The sequence below is a fragment of the Mustela nigripes genome, chromosome 6 (genome assembly GCF_022355385.1).
Source record: "Mustela nigripes isolate SB6536 chromosome 6, MUSNIG.SB6536, whole genome shotgun sequence".
NCBI classification, from domain to species: Eukaryota; Metazoa; Chordata; class Mammalia; order Carnivora; family Mustelidae; genus Mustela; species Mustela nigripes.
Window position 1 is genome coordinate 87688027 of NC_081562.1, and position 19316 is coordinate 87707342.

The 19316-nt window shown below is 60.3% G+C and overlaps 1 protein-coding gene across 4 annotated transcripts; it reads left to right on the top strand.

Moving 5' to 3' along the window:
• The first annotated feature begins 1643 nt into the window (after positions 1–1643).
• On the top strand, positions 1644–19256 carry TNS2 (tensin 2). 4 transcript variants are annotated; one of them, XM_059403199.1, is made up of 29 exons: positions 1644–3201; positions 7739–7847; positions 8289–8326; positions 9201–9239; positions 9533–9571; positions 9718–9767; positions 9950–10121; positions 10412–10462; positions 10785–10907; positions 10995–11059; positions 11897–11980; positions 12438–12550; positions 12645–12705; positions 12991–13066; positions 13312–13441; positions 13523–13588; positions 13662–13775; positions 13971–15182; positions 15320–15470; positions 15598–16190; positions 16306–16395; positions 16731–16856; positions 17060–17152; positions 17280–17357; positions 17531–17608; positions 18018–18186; positions 18269–18337; positions 18454–18483; positions 18613–19256. In XM_059403199.1, the coding sequence occupies exons 1-29, from the start codon at positions 3127–3129 to the stop codon at positions 18749–18751; spliced, it is 4233 nt and encodes a 1410-aa protein (XP_059259182.1). In that variant the 5' UTR covers positions 1644–3126; the 3' UTR covers positions 18752–19256. The 4 variants fall into 4 exon arrangements, with proteins under 4 accessions (XP_059259182.1, XP_059259183.1, XP_059259180.1 ...); XM_059403200.1 differs by lacking the exon at positions 1644–3201 and adding an exon at positions 4994–5054; XM_059403197.1 differs by lacking the exon at positions 1644–3201 and adding an exon at positions 5916–6129.
• Positions 19257–19316: the final 60 nt, after the last annotated feature.

Sequence of the window (19316 nt, forward strand, 5' to 3'; positions counted from 1 at the left end):
AGGGCCACGAGTGAAGGGGGGACTGATTTCCCTCACCCTCCCGCCTCACCAAAGAGGAGTTTGGAAGAGGCGAGCTGTGCTGCTCCACGCCCAGCTTCAGCAACATCCCGGTTGGACAATACGCCCTCTGTCCTCTGCCAGCAGATCCGTCTCTGGTCTCAGCTCTGCCCCTTCCCCTGCTCTTCCTGGTTCCCAGCACCCAAACCCTCCACCAAAGGACAGCCCATGCCCCTCAAGGCCCTCCGATGTTCCCCCACCCAGAGGATCTGAGCACACACTATCACAGGCATGGGACCTCCCCAGAGCTCGGAAGAGGGGGTTCAGCCTTCAGTCCCCAGATGGGCTGCCCTCTGCATAGTCAAGGTAAGAAAACCTGCATGGAGGAAAGGGTCAGGGGGGGTTCCTGAAACTCTGTTCCACCTTTACTAACACCATCCTTTCTGCTCCCTTTCCCCTCCCTTCAGAGGCTCCCACCACTCGCCACTCTGGAGTGGTAGTCAGGATGTCTGGCTGGCTCCATATGCCACCCACGTTAATTTCACTCCCACCAAGCCACCTCCTATATATACTTTTTCACTTTCAACCTTCCTCATCATCTTCCCTCTGGCAGGCCCCTAACCACCTGTTTCCCGGGTCCCTCAAGTCTGAGCTGGAAGTTCAGCTACCCATCTTGTAACTCCCAATTCCTTGGAACCTTAGAAGTTCCTCTCAGGGGCAACACCACCAGCAGGATCGTGAGGCTCAGCCCTGCCCCCAGCTAGGGGATCCAATCAAGGGCCTATTTTCTAAGTCCCAGTCTCTCCCTTGGTACCTTTAAAGATTAGAACCTGGGGTGCCCGGCTGGCTCAGTCAGAAGAGCGTGGGACTCTTGATCTACAGGTCTTGAGTTCAAGACCCACACTGGGAGTAAAGTTAACTTAAATAAAGAAGCTTAAAAAATAAATAAAACTTAGAACCTACCCCTTCAGCAGGCATCCCAGTCACCTAGCCAATGACCCCTACTGAACTCTGGGAGGGACAAGATTTTAAAAGAGATGGCTATAAAGGGGCCCCTGGGTGGCTCAGTCGGTTGTGTCTGACTCTTGATCTCAGCTCAGGTCTTGATCTCAGGGTCATGAGTCCAAGCCCCTCACTGGGCTCCACACTAGACATGGCGTCTACTTTAAAAAAAATTTTTTTTTTAAGATTTTATTTATTTATTTGACAGAGATCACAAGTAGGCACGGAGGCAGGCAGAGAGTGAGGAAGGGAAGCAGGCTCCCCGCTGAGCCGAGAGCCCAAAGCAGGGCTCAATCCCAAAACCCTGGGATCATGACCCAAGCCAAAGGCAGAGGCTTTAACCCACTGAGCCACTCAGGTGCCCCTAAAAATTTTTTTTAATTTAAAAACAAAAGAGTTAGCTATAGACTCCAAAGAAATGAGCAAATTTTCCTGTGTTATCTTGATTACATAATCAAATCTTCCCAAAATACACAGAATGACCCTTACCCCTGCCCCCTCTTCACTAGCCTCTGATAACTGTTGCTCTCTTTGGGGGTTCCCCAAACTCTGGCCTCCCCCCTCCTCCCAGTGCCTCCCCCTCTTCCCCTCCCACACAATTCCAAACCCTCTGCCCCTCACCCCGCCCTCCCTCCAGTGGTTCCTGCTGCTCTAACCTCTTAGCAGACTGCCTACTAGACATGAAACCAGCCACAAGCAGTAAGATCCAGGCTCCCCAGTCCCAGCCACACCCACCCCTTCCAAATGCCAGTCTCTGAGGGACCCACTTTGTCACCATGTCTCTCCCAAGCTGCCAGACTGGAATCAGAACCAGACTTCTCAGCCTTTGCCAAAGGCAAGAGGAGCACAGAGATGACCCAGTTGAGAGCTGAGACAGGGAGGGACAAAGGGCCTTGGAGCTGGTGGTACTGGCTGCCTTCAGCGGGCATTGGACATTGAGCCCTGGGCACTGGCTTCTCAGAATCCACGCCCCCACCACCACCACCACACACACACACCAGTTTGCATCATGGAAAATCCAGTGGGAGGGTGAGGAAGGGCAGGAGGGAGGGTGAGGAAGTGCTCAATACTAGAAAACACCGATGAATCTGAGAATGCGAATCTATTCGGAGTTTCTAGAAAAACATCCCTTCCCTCTACCTTCCCCCCCAGGCTGACACAACTCAAATCACCCCAGGGCCCATTCGTTTCTATCCAGTACCAGATCCAGACACTGCATAAGGGAATGGCAGACCACAGACTGAACTTCTATTTCCACTGGAACACCTGGGACTTAAATAGGAGGAAGACTTTCTTGTTCTAGGCTCAGAGAGTGGGCATCACCATCCAGGTCCAGCTCCAAGGCAGAGTGATGGATGAGCCGACTGGAGCTGCTTAGGGGGTGGGAGCTTGAACTTGACGTGGAAGTCCTCGGCTGTGAATCCTTAGGGGAGAAGAGGTGGCCAGGATGTCTCCCCGGTGGCAGAGGACTAGGGAAGGGTGTCCAGCGTCTTGGGACACCAGGAACAGCAGGCATCTTGATCTGAGTCTGGCTCCCCGTGGGGTAGGTGGCACGGGCCCCACCAGACCAGGCCGAGGGTGGGTCCTGACTTAGGGGTCAGGCTCAATCCCAAATACTCTCCTGTGGAGGGGACGACTGAGAGAGGCCGCGACAGCTCTCTGTAGCGTTTCTAATGCCTTCTGGACCTATGGCCACTTTTTCTTCTGTGTCTGTCTGGCTCCTGCGTTCTGTTTTGATTTTTGCTGTGTCCTGCCGGGGTCGTCTGTCTCGGGCTCGGAGCCTTCCCCGTCCGTGTGTCCTCCGTGTCCGCCTCCTCCCGCTCTCCCCATCCCGGTCTCTTCCTGTCTCCGTGCGCCCCTGTGCCAGCCTCCGCGTCCCTCCTCGCCCTGCGCCCTGGGAGCGCGGGCCCGCAGAAGGCGGGGAGGACGAGAGGGAGCAGGAGACGGCCGAGGGGCGGGGAGCGGGGGAACGTGGGGATTGGAGCCGGCAGGAGGGAGGAGAGCAGCGCGGGAGGGAGCGAGGGCGGGCGCGGGGCGCGGCGGGAGCGGGAGGGAGCCCGGGCGAGCGCGGCGCCCGCTCCCGCCTCCTCCGCCTCCTCGGCGTCCGCTCCGCGCGGGCCAGGCGGGATGGGCTGGCCCGGGGGCTCCCCCTGCTGCTGCCCCGCCCCGGCGCGCCCCCGCCCCGCCGGGCGCCCCCCGCAGGTGAGTGGCCGCACGGCGCGGGGCGGGAGGGCGGCGGCCGGTGCGTCACGGCGGCCGGGCGGGGCCGGTCGCCAGGGGACGCGGGACGGGGCGGGCCGGGGGCTCGGGGACCCGGGGGCCCGGGGAGGCCGCGCCGGAGGTTGGGCTGGGGGCCGGGGGCCGGGGGCCAGGGGCCGGGGAGCGGGCGGGCGGGCGGGCCGCGGCGCGCCCAGCGGCGGGAAGCCCAGCAGGGGACCAGGGGGCGGGGCGCGGCCCCCGGTCGCACTGCTGTCCCGCCCTCGCGCGTCCTGGGCGCCCCGACCGCCACGGGGCGCACGTTGCCCCCACATGCGGGCCGGGGACCTGGGCGGGAACGGGAGGCTGCGCGCCGGCCTGGCCCGAGAGAATGTATGCGAGGCTTTTCCTTTTCTAGTTCACTTCTGGGGAGACTGAGGCTGGTTCGATTTTTCAGCCCCACTCCTCAGCCCCCCTTTCTGCTTCTCCCCTCAATTCTACAGATCCCTCCGGGCGCACTCATATATCCCGCCTCTCCTTCCCGGGGCCTCACCCCTCCTCCGCGGCTGGGCTCCCAGCCTCTCATCCAACCACAGCTATTTCCAGGAAGGGGGAGTGTGGGTGGAGGGGTTTCTCCAAACAAACCCAAGGCTTCGAGTGAGAGGGGGCCAGGCTGGGGGAGAGACTAACAGGCTCCGAATGTTCCAGGCAGGAGGAGGAGGGCGAGGGTCCTAGGGGGTCTGGCCATGTCTTCCAGCCCTGCCCCTTTGAGCTCCTTTTCTCTCAACTCTGGCATTCCCCATTTCCATCTCACTTCGGAGGCGCCCCACGGAGTGGGGAGAGACTCAAAGCCATGCTTCCCTGGCCAACCCACACAGGGGTTAGTGAGTCCCCCAGAGGGAACTACCGTGTGAGGGGACCTTACAGCTCCTCTGGGGACAGCTGGTACATAAGGAAGAATGCTGAAGGGGTATCCTGGTCAAGGTACGTGCAACAAGAGCAGAGAAAGGCCACCCCAACCTACCCACCCACCACAATGCTCCTCCTCTCCTGCAGCTTGGCTGCCAACTGGACCGGGCCAGACCCAGTTGCCAACACTGGCCACGGGCCTGGAATGTCCTGGGACCCAGCCATGGTTGATGGGATGGGAGTGGGTCGCAGAGCCAGTGCCCCTCTCCAGTTACAAGCTAGGGGCCCAAGCCTGACCAGAGATATCTCCCTGCCCAAGGTACTCTGGGGACAGACTTCCTGACCTGAAAGGAGAATTAGGGCTTCAAAGGCGAAGCTTCAGCCCAGGCCCATGCCAGGCAGGTCCAAAGAAGTGTCCCGAGTGGGCTCTCATAGGGGAGCTCATCTCAGAGATGGCAGGATTAGACCAGTCCCTCGGGCATGAAGGAGGGAGAGGCAAGTCTGAGGACCTGGTGGGAGAAGCCTGAGCTCTGGTACATTCAGTAAATACCATGCAAATGAGGAGAGGCATATTTGCACATTCTTTCAAGTGACAGCTCCAACCAGTCAAAGGGCTGCTGTCCAAGACTTGGGGCTGAGGACCCCCTGGCCCTTAACCCCATATATTTTTGGAAGATTCTATCCCTCCCCCCCCCCCCCCCCCCCCCCCCCCTCTTTCTGGAAGACCCCCCCCCCCCCCCCCCCCCCCCCCACACACACACACTTCCAAGGCCCCAGTCCACCTCCTTCCCTTGACTCCTGGGACAGGAAGTTGGCCATACTCCCAGGAGGGAGGCAGGAGGCCCTCAGAGGGAGGTGGAGTATGTGTTGGGAGGGGGAAGCCTCCTGTCAGTCCTTAGGCCCTGGGACAGCTGCTGAGGAAGGAGAGCAGAGCTAGGAGAGCCATGAAGGTAATACTCAGCCTGGGGTGTTGGAGGGGTGCAGTGCAGATAGGGCCCAGCCCTAGGACCTGGGTGGAGGGCCTACATAGCAGGACTGGGAAGAGGGGCTAGGGATCTGGGAAGTCTGGCAGGAAGAAGCTAAGTAATGGGGGTTCGAGGAAGTGGGGTGGGGTGCGGGGGAGGGAGGGAGGACTGTCAGGAGCAGAGCTGCTGCGGTGCTCTCAGGAGAGAGCCTCCAGCACCTTGGGCTGGAGCAGGAGAATGGAGCACTCCTGTGGGTAGAACACTCTTTTGGCTGGAATTAGGCCTTCCAGTGTGTATGGGAGGGATGGAGGAGGTAGTATGTGTTCTCCTTTTCCTATTTCACAACCAGTGAAACTGAGGCGGGAAGCTGGCCCTCAGTTTATTTTCCCTGCCCCTCAGGATGCACTCCTGATTCTGGCCTAGCTGGAGTAGTGATTCCTAGCTCCCTCTTCCTCCCCACCAGAGGTCCCCTGAGAGCCTGAGAGCTCAGGCTGGGAGGCTGGCCTGGTCAGGGACACAGTGTTCCCCACTGGCCCTTGAGCCCTGCCCTAAGACCTAAATCCTCACACACAGCCCCCCCCCCCCCCCCCCCCCCCCCCCCCAACCCCGCCCCATCGGGGGCTGGATCTCGGGATCCTTGCTGATCCCTGGATAGGGTGGATCCCAGGACAGGGGCAGCTCCAGAGCCAGGGGACTGGGGGCAAAAGATCCTGGACTGACACTCCCAGCAGGGTAGATCCTGGGAATCTGATCTCCTGGCCTCCCCCACCCCCCCCCCCCCCCCCACTTCCTGGAGCAGCGACCTGCCCCTTTCCCGCCTGCACTCCCCTCCACTTCCAGGGCCGGGCTTCTCCTCACACCAGCCAGACAGCCTACCCTCCACCCAGGGGAAGCAGCTGCCTCCGCCAGGCCGCTTCCAGGAAGCCCCGGGCCGGGCCCCAGCATTGTTCAGGCCCGCAGTCAGCACCCCAGCCAGCCAGACATCATGAAGTCCAGCGGCCCCGTGGAGAGGCTGCTCAGAGCCCTGGGGAGGAGGGACAGCAGCCGGGCCAGCAACAGGGTAGGAGTGCCCGCTGGCTGGGCAGAGGAGGGGCAGGGGAGGAGGTATGGGCAGTGGGGGAGGGGACCAGGACTCAGGCCAGACCCCCCCCCCACCACCACCCTGCATGCCCTCACCACACTGCCTCTTTGGAGCCGACCAGGCTGTGGTGTGAGCAGCAGAAGTCTGGATTAGGGCAGAATCTGGTGTCTGCTTTGGCTCCTTCAGCTTCCCTGCCCTAATTGATGGCGACCCTGGGGATCCTCACCTCTATACCTGCACTCAGGTATACAGACTTCATGGTAGCACTTTTCCAGGTCCCACCCAGAGCCCCAGAGCAAGGCTAAGAGATCAGGCCCCTTCCCTGAGCTAAGAAGTTTGGGGGAAATGGAGGGGCAGTGGCAAACAGAGGGTGGTGGCAGCTTTAGACACTGGGGCTTTGCTTTCCCCTGATATCGTCTGTGTGCACTGTTAGTGCCAGAATGCACCCAGCTTTCCTAATGGGTCTGACTAGGTTGGTCCAGACAGTTCAGTTGGGGTTTAATCCAGCTGCTTTGGAACAGCCAAGAGACCAAAAGTGCTGCCTGGGTCCCCAGGATGGGGAACCTGGAGGCCTGTCATTCCATTTCCCCGTATTTTCTCAGCCTTACCTCCAAAAGCAGCAGCTCAGGGCAACATGAGACTATTATGGGGGTGGGGGGGACTTGAACTCCTTATGGAGGAGAAACATGGGTAAAAGGGAGAAGACACGTACAGTCCCCAGACAGAGGGTGAGTGAGGTGAACCCACAGTGGGAGAGATGGGACTTCAGGGCCATGAGAGGGCATCCCTGCCTCACTGCACTCCAGGTAGGGAGGGGGTCTAACAGGGCATCTAGTCCATCCCTTCTTATATTCCATGCTGGAATCCCACTTGAACCTCCACAAATGACGGGGTGCTCCCTACATCCAAAAGTAGCAAGGCAGCTAAATGTCTCCCTCAGTGTGCCGCCTCTGTCTGCCTGTCCCTCCAGCATCACCACCCCCTCCTTACACAATTGCTGCCTGCCGCCTCAATGCACACTGAGTAAACATGTTGTTCTGACAGTAGGGGGAGGAGGGCATGTCAGCTGTCTGGAGCGTGGGGACAGCGGGAGCCAGGGGAGTAGGACTGGCTGAGGCCACTCCTGCCAGGTCAGTCTGGGTGTCACGTGACTGACATCCTACATTCGTGTCGGACTCCCCTCCTGCTCACTCTCCACGGGGACCATCATCTGGGGAGGGTATATGGGAGGAGAAACAGGGAACCTTTGTACAGCAAAGTTAGCACCCCCAACCAGGAGAAAAGCTCCAGCACTTCGGGAGGCAGTGACCACAAGGGTCTCACACACCAGGGCCACATGAGGGGCCTGAGTGATCAGGAGGTGACCCAGCTGGGCTGATGCAAGGGGCTAGATCCCACACACCATCAAAGACAGGCCCCACAGTGGCCTGGAAACAGGTGTGGCCAAGTGCGTCTTAGGAGTGTGGGAGCTTTATCAGGACGGAGAGAGCAAGAAACCAGTGCCATGCTAAGACCCTGGTTCAGTCTCAGAGGTGGGGCCACTGAGAACTGATCTGATACCTCTGCCCATGTGTCCCTCCACTCCCAGCCCAGGAAAGCTGAGCCACACAGCTTCCGAGAGAAGGTCTTCCGGAAGAAGCCACCAGTCTGTGCAGTGTGTAAGGTGACCATCGATGGGACTGGCGTCTCCTGCAGAGGTGAGGTGCCCTGTCCTGTGACTGAGACCCTCCACCCAGCACCACTTTGGGCACAACCGCAGCAGGCAAACTCACGGAAATCATAATGAGCCTGCTACCCCTGGACCGGGCAACACAGGAGCCAGGAGGCAGTTGCCTCCCCTCCAAACAGGACTTGCTCCCCATGACAGACAACCAACTACCCCAGAACCCAGGAGACCCACTGCTCCCCACCACTTCCCCACTGTGACCTGTTATGTGGACTTCCCTCCCTCCCTGGCCTGGGTAGTACTACCCACTGCCGTATGCCTCCCTTGAACTGCCCCTGCCCCTACCCCCACTCCATCTCAACACATTTGTGGAAGTCCCAAGATCTGGTCCCAGGGCCTGGGGAGATGGGGGGAGGGGTGCCCCCAAAAGGCCCTTGCTAACCTCTCTCTTCTCTGCACCATCCCTCTCTAGTTTGCAAGGTGGCAACACATAGAAAATGTGAAGCAAAGGTGGGTGCTTGACTGGGAAAGGGGGACTGGAATCCCTCGCTCTGAAACAGGCTTCTCTGGCCACACTGACATCAACCCCTCCACCCAGCTCATCACTGGGGAACCTCTGCTGGGGTGGGAGAGGGTGTTGTACTGGGCCCTTTAAGAACCACCCTACTCCACCCCCTGGAGGGCTGGCCCAGGCCGGTGGACAGGAGACAGCGTTTGTCTTGGTGCTGTGCCCAGGCTGCAGCTGGCGAGAGGATGGGGGTGGGGAAGAGGAGGAGAATGAGGAGGAGGAAGGGTGGGGTGGGTGGGTGGGTGAGCAGGATTTCAAAGACTTGAGCAGCCGGATGGGCTGTGCCTTCCCTCTGGGGAAGGGTCCTCAGGATGCCTGGGTGGGTCTCGTCCTAGGCCCTGGAAAAGGCTGAGCAGAAAGTACAAGATAGCACCACTGTCCACTGGGGACCTGAGACAGCCCCATCTCTGCAGAAGTTCCCTGGTCCTCGTCCTGCAGTGTGGGGGGTCCCAGGGCTTGGAGTTGGTCTGGGGGAGCTGTGTGCCCAGGGGCGGGGTCTCCCGGTGAAAGAGGCCAGTGTCCGCTCCTGGCCATGGCCTGCCTCCACGGCTCTATATATAACCCTTGCCCGCAGCTGGATGAATGGGGGTCTGTGTGGGAAGGGGGCTGGGAGCCAAGAGCAACAAATGGGGGGCCCAGGGGTGGGAGACCAAGAGGCCAGAGGGGAGGTTCTCTTAAACAGAGGAACCTCAGCTGGAGTGTGCGCCCATCTGTGGAAAGCCCCTCCACCTTGCTGAGGCCGAGGGTAGCCCCGTCCTCGAGCCCAGGAGAGCCCACCGCACCAGGAGCTCAGTGCCTCACTCGGTCCCCTTCCAGGTGACTTCGTCCTGTCAGGCCCTGCCCCCTGCGGAGCTGGTGAGTGCGCTCTGAGATGAAGTGAGGGAGGCATGGAACCTGGCTGAGGTGTCCCAAGGTCTGGTGGCCACAGACCGGGGGCCCCCAGGGGGTTAACTCGAATGGACTACTGTGGGTGGAGAGGGAAAAAATGAGACCTCTGCTCTTCTTGCTGGGCCTGCTGGGGGTTAGGACTCCTGTCCCCTCGCCCAGTAGAGCCTCCACAGGGACGCAGGCGGGCCCTCTCCGCCAGCCCCAGGCTGGTCCCTGCCCCCGCCCTAATCCCTCCCTTCGCTTTCTCCATCTCCCTCCAGCGGAGAAACACGGCCCCTGTGAGGCGCATAGAGCACCTGGTGAGTGATGCTGGAGGAGGGGACGGAAGCAGGTAGCTCTGGGAGTACGGACCTAAGTTTCGTCTGGGGACTCTGGAGCGGGGAGCCTAGACCGGGGAAGGGGGGGGGACACCCGAACTTGTGCACCGTCTCCTCTCATCCACCAGGGATCCACCAAGTCTCTGAACCACTCAAAGCAGCGCAGCACTCTGCCCAGGTAAGTGAGGGTGCCGGGGTGGTCCCCCATCTCCGCCCTGCGCAGCGTCCCCCAGAGAAGCTCTCCGGGGAAGCCCCCGCCCGCAAGCGGCCCCACCGACCCTGGGAACCCCCGAGGCCTCGCCCTCCGCTCCCATCGGGAGCCCCACCCCCGAGCCTGACGCAGCCTTCGCCCCCTCCTAGGAGCTTCAGCCTGGACCCGCTTATGGAGCGCCGCTGGGACTTGGACCTCACTTACGTGACGGAGCGGATCCTGGCCGCCGCCTTCCCCGCGCGGCCCGACGAACAGCGACACCGGGGCCACTTGCGCGAGCTGGCTCACGTGCTGCAATCCAAGCACCGCGACAAGTACCTGGTGAGGGGCGGGGCCTTCCACAGTCGGCCAATGATAGGGCTGGGAGATCCAGAAGGGCGGAGCTGCACCGGACGCCAATCTCGCAGAGGCGCGGCCCCAGGGGGGCGAGGCACGGGGGCGGGGCCGCGGGAGCCGATCGGGAACACCCCCTCTGGGCTGTCAAGGCTAAACCGGGCTCTAGGGACCGCGATCTCCTCGTTTAGAAGAAAGACTTTGCTTTAGGGTTACGGCAGGGGACTGTGCCTCGCTCCTTGAGGTCACCTCTGTCTAAAGCTCCCCTTTACTTTCAGCTCTTCAACCTTTCAGAGAAAAGACATGACCTGACCCGCCTAAACCCCAAGGTAGGAGAGGGGATTAAAGCCATTCAACTGATCGAGCCCCACCCTTGAAGCCCCCAGTCTCCTCCTCACTAATAGTAGCGACTAGCATCTACTTCGCTCTTAAGCACTTTCCCAGGTGACTTATTACTTGAGACACTCCAAAGCATGGTGCAGCAGGCATCAGCCCATTGTACTTGTAAGAAAATTGTCGAGGCTGTCTTGGACAACCAACAGTACCTTGACCTTGGCCTCAAGCGACCCCTACCCCTGGTCCTTTTTCCATCCCCACCCATCTCTTTTTGCCTGTGGTCCCCATCATCAGTTGTACCCCCACACATCCCAGGTCCAGGACTTCGGTTGGCCTGAGCTACATGCACCCCCGCTGGACAAGCTGTGTTCCATCTGCAAAGCCATGGAGACATGGCTCAGTGCTGACCCACAGCATGTGGTCGTACTGTACTGCAAGGTGGGCTGGGACCTCAGGTTCAAAGGGCTGGGGGGCTCTCAGCCTGGGGCCCCAGCTTGCCCAACATTCCTCCCTCTCTGTCCTCAGGGGAGCAAGGGCAAGCTCGGGGTCATCGTCTCTGCCTACATGCACTACAGCAAGATCTCTGCAGGGTGAGGCTCCCTGGCCCCTTACTCCCCAGTGACCCTTCCTCCAGTGGGCCTTGATGAGCCTGTCTCCCTTGAAGCCCACCTCTGTGTGTTCAGAGAGCCATTTACTATCAACTTGGCCTTTCCACCTCCTTTTTCTCACTTGTACTTCACCAGGGTTCACAGTGGAGGGTTGGCATCAGATTCCTGGGGCCGATGGAACAAAGTGGCACAAACTAAGTGACTTAAAACCACAGAAATTAGTTGCCTCGGTCCTGGAGTCTAGGAGTCTAAAATGAGGTGTCAACAGGGCTGCACTCCCACTGAGACTCTGCATAGAACCCTTCCTTGCCTCTTTCTAGCTTTTGGTGGTGACCAGCCATCCTTGGTGTTCCTTGGCTTGCTGCTGTGTCACTCCAGCTCTGCCTGGGTCATCACACGGCTTTCTTCCTGTGTGTGTGTCTGTCTGTCTCTTCTCTTCTTCTAAGGGCACCATAGTGGATTAAGGGCTCATCCCTACTCCAGTATAACATCTTAACTAATTCCATCTGCAACGACCCTATTTCCAAATAAGGTCACATTCTGAGGTACATATGTTTTGGGGAGTCAAAATTCAACCCATAACATGGTTTTATTGCCCCATTTTATAGAGGAGGAAACTAAAAACTCAGGGAACACTTGCCTGAGGTCCAACAACTAGTCAAGTGACTATCTGTGGGGTTTCTTGCCCTCTTCGCCATGGCTCTGGGCTTCCTCTAGACTCGGGGGATCACCCATTTCCACCCTCCCCTGGGGCTTAGGGTTGGGAGGCCTGGATGGATACCTGCCCCTGATCCCCCACACTGCCCCTGTGGTCCCTAGGGCAGACCAGGCACTGGCCACGCTCACCATGAGGAAGTTCTGCGAGGACAAGGTAGCGGCAGAGCTACAGCCCTCCCAGCGCCGGTGAGCAGCCTGGGTGGGGATGGGCCGCAGGAGCTGCTCCCTTTGTGGCCCCAGGGCCCAGATCCTCTCGTTCATACAGCATACCCTAAGGGAGCACCTTCTGTGTGCCGGGCACTATAGCAAGTGCTGATAATTCAGAACGAAGGAGGTCCCTGCTCTCACAGAGCCTGTGATAAAGAGAGGCTTGCAGGACAGTCAGAGCCCATCTCTGTCACGGGAAGCAGAGATCTGGGGGAAAAGGGCATTCTAGGCAAAGGGGCCAGCAACTACAAGCCTTGGAGACAAGAGGGATTGAGGTTAGACGCAAGGAAGAACTTTCTGGTGAGCCGGAAGATGGGAAGGCAGTGCTAAGAAGGGCAGGCCTTCTAAGGGTGAGGGGGGTGTGCGTAGTAGAAATGATACAAAGGGATCCCCCCGAGGGAGGGGCTTATGTTCTCACTGACACGTTCCCTATCAGATACATCAGCTACTTCAGCGGCCTCCTGTCTGGCTCCATCAGGATGAACAGCAGCCCTCTCTTCCTGCACTACGTGCTCGTGCCTGTGCTGCCAGCCTTTGAACCTGGCACTGGTGAGTCTGCCTAGGATGTGCTTGACAGGGAGGACCGTCCCCCATCCCCTCCCCTCAGCAGCCCCCACATGCCTTCTCCTTTCTGCGCCTCCAGGCTTCCAGCCCTTCCTCAAGATCTACCAGTCCATGCAGCTGGTCTACACCTCTGGAATCTAGTGAGTGCCCTGTTCCCAGGCCCCTGCTCCTGGCTTCCTGTTCCTCCAGCCTCCCCAAGCCCCCACCCCTCACCACCCCCAGCTCCTGCCACTGCATCCAGAAACGTATGCCCTCATGGAGTCCATTTTACAGACGGAAAGGCTGATGCTCAGCTAAAGGTCAAGGTCTATCACTCAGGGCTCAGACTCCGGTCTCCCAGCTTCCTCCTGGCCCTCATACTCCCCACCCCTGGCCCAGCCCAAGTGCCCCAGATTTCAGCCTCTGCCTTGTCCTCTCTTCCTCAGCCACATCACAGGCCCTGGGCCTCAGCAGCTTTGCATCAGCCTGGAGCCAGCCCTCCTCCTCAAAGGCGATGTTATGGTGAGGGGGGCCATGGGGAGGGCGTTACAAGGGGTGATGTTGTATCCCGCCAGGTGCATAGTCTATGGCGAATCATCCGTTCAAGGCAAACTGCAGGGCAGAAAGTTAGTCAGGGGTCGGGGGGTGGTTATCGCCTTGAGTTGAGATGGGGCAGAGCTGTGACCACACAGTCCCCAGGGTGGAAGCACAGAAGAGACATAAGTGGCCAGGAGGGCCTGACCCTCAGTCTCCATTCCTGCATCCAGGTGACCTGCTATCACAAGGGTGGCCGGGGGACAGACCGGACCCTGGTGTTCCGAGCCCAGTTCCACACGTGCACCATCCACGGGCCACGACTCACTTTCCCCAAGGACCAGCTAGATGAGGCCTGGGCTGGTGAGTTGGAGACAGATGTGGGGCTGGAGCCCAGGTGAAGGCAGGCAGGGGGCCTAGCTCCTCACCGTCCATTCCCCGCAGATGAGAGGTTCCCCTTCCAAGCCTCAGTGGAGTTTGTCTTCTCCTCCAGCCCTGAAAAGATCAAAGGTAAGAGCCAAACCTTGGGGCGGGGCTAAAGATTGGGTCCGTGCTCCCCAACACCTGGGTGGACCTCCCATAGGCAACACTCCACGGAATGAGCCTTCGGTCTCTGTTGACTACAACACCGCGGAGCCCGCTGTGCGCTGGGATTCCTACGAGAACTTCAACCAGCACCACGAGGACAGTGTGGACGGTGCGTGGGGCAGGCCCAGGGGTGGTGGAAGGTGTAAGTTTGGGGGCACACTCCTTCTTCCCTGGCAGATTCCCCCTCCCAAGAGACACCCTGGAGCACTAGTCTCCTGCACGGTCCCCTCTCATTCACTTGCTCTCTTGCTCTGTCTCTCCATCTCCCCACTTGCCCTCCCTCCCCGGTCCTCTCCCCACTCAGGCTCCCCAACCCACACCCGAGGACCCCTGGATGGCAGTCCTTACGCCCAGGTGCAGCGGGCCCCCCGCCAGACCCCGCCAGCGCCCTCTCCGGAGCCACCTCCACCCCCCATGCTCTCTGTCAGCAGTGACTCTGGCCATTCGTCCACGCTGACCACGGAGCCCGCAGCCGAGTCACCTGGCCGGCCGCCCCCAACAGCTGCTGAGCGGCAGGAGCTGGACCGCCTCCTGGGTGGCTGCGGCGTGGCCAGTGGGGGCCGGGGAGCTGGGCGAGAGACAGCCATCCTAGACGACGAAGAGCAGCCCCCCACGGGTGCAGGCCCGCCCCTTGGGATGTATTCAGGCCACAGGCCTGGCCTCAGCCGCCACTGCTCCTGCCGCCAAGGCTACCGGGAGCCCTGTGGGGTCCCCAATGGGGGCTACTACCGGCCGGAGGGCACCCTGGACAGGCGGCGGCTGGCCTACAGGGGCTACGAGGGGCACCCCCAGGGCTACACCGAGGCCTCCGTGGAGAAGAGGCGCCTCTGCCGATCACTGTCCGAGGGGCCATATCCCTACCCTCCCGAGCTGGGGAAACCAGCCACCGGGGACTTCGGCTACCGGGCCCCGGGCTATCGGGAGGTGGTGATCCTGGAGGACGCCGGGTTGCCTGCACTGTGTTCGTGCCCTGCCTGTGAGGAGAAGCTGGCGCTGCCCACTGCAGCCCTATACGGGCTGCGGCTGGAGAGGGAGGCCGGAGAGGGGTGGGCAGGCGAGGCCGGCAAGCCTCTCTTGCACCCGGTACGGACGGGGCACCCGCTGCCCCTGCTGGTGCCTGCCTGCGGCCATCACCATGCCCCGATGCCCGACTACAGCTGCCTGAAACCCCCCAAGGCGGCTGAGGACGGGCATGAGGGCTGCTCCTATGCCATGTGCCCTGAGAACAGGTATGGGCACCCAGGGTACCCTGCCCTGGTGACCTACAGCTATGGAGGAGCGGTTCCCAGTTACTGCCCAGCATACGGCCGGGTGCCCCACAGCTGTGGCTCTCCAGCTGAGGGCAGAGGGTACCCCAGTTCTGGCGCCCACTCTCCACGGGCTGGCTCCATATCCCCAGGCAGCCCGCCCTACCCACAGTCCAGGAAGCTGAGTTACGAGATTCCTGCGGAGGAGGGAGGGGACAGGTACCCCATGCCTGGGCACCTGGCCCCAGCAGGCCCCTTGGCATCTGCAGGTGAGGGTGCTGGGGTGGGGAGTGCCAAGGGAAGAGGAGGGTTCTGGAAGATGGTGGGGAAGGTACAGGGTGAGAGAGAGCTAAGCCGGACAGAAGGGACTTCTGACTCACAGCCCTTTTTCTCACCTTTCCCACAGAGTCCCCTGAGCCAGGCTCTTGGAGGGAGGGCCCGAGCGGGCACAGCACCCTACCTCGGTCTCCCCGTGACGGTCCGTGCAGTGCCTCTTCTGAGCTGTCTGCGCCTTCCACACCCCTGCACACCAGCAGCCCAGTCCAGGGCAAGGAAAGGTACGAGCAGAGGCTGGGGCTGTTCAGGCTCCAAGGCAGCTGGCAAACTGGGGCTGGGGGCAGCTCCCACAGGGGCTCTGGAGCCCTAGTTACCTACTGACCACCCGTCTACCCTCCCAAACTGCAGCACCCGACGGCAGGACACCACGTCGTCCCCCACCTTGGTGCCCACTCAGAGACTAAGTCCTGGCGAGGCCTTGCCATCTGTTCCCCAGGGAGGCGCTGAAAAGGCTCCCGAGCTGCCAGGAAGAAGCGGGCTAGAGCTTCCGGTGCCTAGCCCCTTCTCCCCAACCTCCCCGCCCAGCTCACCCAGTGACTGGCCTCAGGAGAAGAGCCCTGGGAGCCGCTCCGATGGTGCCAGTCCGAGGGGCCCCGTGCCCACCACGCTGCCTGGCCTCCGCCATGCCCCCTGGCAGGGACTTCGAGATCCCCCAGATAGTCCGGATGGGTCCCCCCTCACTCCTGTGCCTACCCAGATGCCCTGGCTCATGGCCAGTTCAGAGCCATCTCAGAGCTCACCCACGCCTGCCTTCCCCCTGGCTGCCTCCTATGACATCAATGGCCCCACCCAGCCCCCACTTCCCGAGAAGCGCCACTTGCTGGAACCTGGGCAACAGCCAGGACCCTGGAGCTCAGAGCAGGCATCACCACCAGCCAGAGGCACCAGTCACCATGTCACCTTTGCACCTCTGCTCTCGGATAATGTCCCCCAGCCCCCAGGTATGGAGGCCTTGAGGAGGGTGGGACCCCCTTGTGAGAACCTGTCTCCCAAGGAGAGGCATGGCATGGGCACTGGGAAGCACTGGGGGCCAAGCTCGGTCCCTCCCTGTCCTAGAGCCTCCTATGCAAGAGAGCCAGAGCAACGTCAAGTTCGTCCAGGATACATCCAAGTTCTGGTACAAGCCACACCTGTCCCGTGACCAAGGTGAGAAGCCAGCTTGCCCCTCCCCTCCCACCCGCCTCCCCCGGCTGCATCTTGGCTTAAGAACCCATCCTTCCAGTTGACACCCTTGGTGCCTCCTCCCTGTCTCATCAGGTTTACCTGGGCTGTCTCTCTCACTAGCAGGTGGTTCTGGGCTTTGGGCCCAAGGAGGTTGACTCAACACTGTCAGTGCCCTTTTAACTTGAAAGTTCCATCCCAGGTGCCCCCAAACACCACAGCCATCAGGGCAAGAGGTCTAGGGAGCTTGGGTAGCAGAGGTAGACAGGGCTCCGTGGGGCTCAATCACCACTGTGAAAATTTTTCCCACATCCTCCCAGCCATTGCTCTACTGAAAGACAAGGATCCTGGGGCCTTCCTGATCAGAGACAGTCATTCATTCCAAGGAGCCTATGGATTGGCACTCAAAGTGGCCACACCGCCACCCAGCGCCCAGCCCTGGAAAGGTACAGAATGCCCAAACCTGAGGGAGAAAGGGAGTGATGTGGAGGGAGGTACCAGAGGCAAGACAAGGTGGGGTGGGCCATGACCCTTCTCTGTGGGGAGAGGCAGAACAGGACCTCCCTCCAGTTCTGGAAAGAATCCCAGCAGGGGAGAAAGCTGAGACCCAAAATCTGCTAAAGCCTTCCTTCCTCTGCCCTCCCCTCAGGGGACCCCTTGGAACAGCTGGTCCGCCATTTTCTCATTGAAACTGGGCCCAAAGGGGTGAAGATCAAGGGCTGTCCCAGTGAGCCCTACTTTGGTGAGCAGCATGGACCAAGAAGTTTCCAGTGGGTCGGTTTTGGGAGGACCAAAGGGTCTCAGGAGGGTGAAGGGAGAGCTGGGGATCTTTGGGGACACTGCAGGACTCCTCTCACCTCTCCCTGCAGGCAGCCTGTCCGCCCTGGTGTCCCAGCACTCCATCTCCCCGCTGTCCCTGCCCTGTTGCCTGCGCATTCCCAGCAAAGGTGGGTGTCTCGTGGTCAGTCCTCCCACTTCCCCTCACCTGCTGCAGCCCAAGGCAGTACCCTCCAGGCCCTGGCTCCCAGCCTGCCTTCCAGTGGGACCAGCAAAGAGTTTTCCAGTCCCTGGGGAATGTGGCTCCCTGTTGACCTTCCCTGTTGGCCCTCATTTCCCTCAGATCCTCTAGAGGAGACCCCAGAGGCCCCAGTGCCCGCCAACATGAGCACAGCCGCAGACCTCCTCCGTCAGGGTGCTGGTAGGGATCTCCCCTCCCTTCTTCCCTCTCCCTGGGCACCTAGTGGGGCACTACAGATGCAGGCAGGAGGTGCTGAAAGGCCTGGAGGTGGGCGGGTCCTTCTATTTGTAGTGAGGGTAGAAGGGGGTCTTCAGACTAAGACCCCAAAGTCATGAACTTGAAAATCTTGGTGGGGGTTGGGGATGGCCTTGTTAGAATGCAGATTCCTGGGCCTCTGTCCAGCATTCCTGACTGTAGATCTGGGGAATTGTAGAATCTGCCTTTTTAACAGGTGACCTGTGATTCTAACAACTTTTGAGCAGCACTGATGGGGGAAAGGGCGAGAGCCAGGGGTGTGGAGGGATAGGGGAAGACAGATATGGGTGCTGGTGAAGCCAGTGCTTCCCTCCAGCCCTCTCCTGTCTCCTAGCCTGCAGTGTGCTCTACCTGACCTCAGTGGAGACGGAGTCACTGACGGGCCCCCAGGCAGTGGCCCGGGCCAGCTCAGCAGCTCTGAGCTGCAGCCCCCGGGCCACCCCAGCAATCGTCCACTTCAAGGTCTCGGCCCAGGGCATTACACTGACAGACAACCAAAGGAAGTGAGTATGTGCGCTGAACCCCCAGGGACCCCGGAGACCCGTTTCTGGCTGTTGTTGACTTTCCCCACGATCCTCCTTGAAGGCTCTTCTTTCGCCGCCATTACCCAGTGAACAGCATCACCTTCTCCAGCACGGATCCTCAGGACCGGAGGTGAGCACAGCCCCATATTCCCGTCAGGCCCCCCAGACCGGGCAGCCCCCAGCCCCAGCCCTCCTTCGGTAGCTACACCCCGGGTGCATTTCTTCATGGTTCTTCTCTTTCTTCAGATGGGCCAACCCTGACGGGACAACCTCCAAGTAAGCCTCCACAAGTACCACCCCTTCCCTCCCTGGGACTGAGGCGCACCCTTCCTCCCCAACCCTGGCTTTGCTGTCTTTTGTGGAAGGGATGCTGAGCCCCCTCCCCACCCTGCTTTGTATCCCTAGGATCTTTGGTTTCGTGGCCAAGAAGCCGGGAAGCCCCTGGGAGAATGTGTGTCACCTCTTTGCAGAGCTTGACCCAGATCAGCCTGCAGGTGCCATTGTCACCTTCATCACCAAAGTCCTACTGGGCCAGAGAAAGTGAAGGCAGGCCACAAGCTCAGAGCCCACCTCAACACCGCACGCCTCTCAGCACCCCACAGTCCTCACTTCCCCTGGCCCGGGCGCAGGAGACCCAGGAGCCAGCCACCACCCCCCATAGGAAGGGGTAATGGGCCTCAGCCTGGGACACTGCTCTCCTTCCCTGCCCCAGCCTGCTAAGCCAACTGGATAGGCCTGTGAGATGACTTTGCATGTGAGCAGATGGCAGAGATGGGCGTGTGAAGGGTGAGGAGGCAGCAGTTGGAACCCTGGAGGGGATCTCTGGACAGCCCCGCCTGCAGGAGAACATCAGCCTGGAGGGTGACGGGCCTGCCAGCTCTGCCCAGTGGCAGGTCCCAGCCTGGCAGGGAGAGGCGTAAGAGGTGAGGAGAGCAAGGCACTCCCTCCTCTGCCTCCCCCCACCGAGCAGAGAGATCAGAGTGGGATCACATGAATAGGGGGAAAACAAAGAGTCTATTTTTGTCTAATAAAGAATTTCTATAACATTATTTTGGAGTTGGAGTTGAACCTCGTTCACGGGAAGGTCAAGGCCTCATGTCTCCCAAGGG

What these genes read in the sequence shown, in the direction of transcription:
- TNS2 (XM_059403199.1), top strand. Translation starts at nt 3,127, where the DNA reads ATGGGCTGGCCCGGGGGCTCCCCCTGCTGCTGCCCCGCCCCGGCGCGC. An exon ending in CAGCGCAGCACTCTGCCCAG is followed by an intron (nt 9,768 to 9,949) that starts GTAAGTGAGGGT and finishes GCCCCCTCCTAG; the next exon opens with GAGCTTCAGCCTGGACCCGC. An exon ending in AGGCCCCTTGGCATCTGCAG is followed by an intron (nt 15,183 to 15,319) that starts GTGAGGGTGCTG and finishes CCTTTCCCACAG; the next exon opens with AGTCCCCTGAGCCAGGCTCT.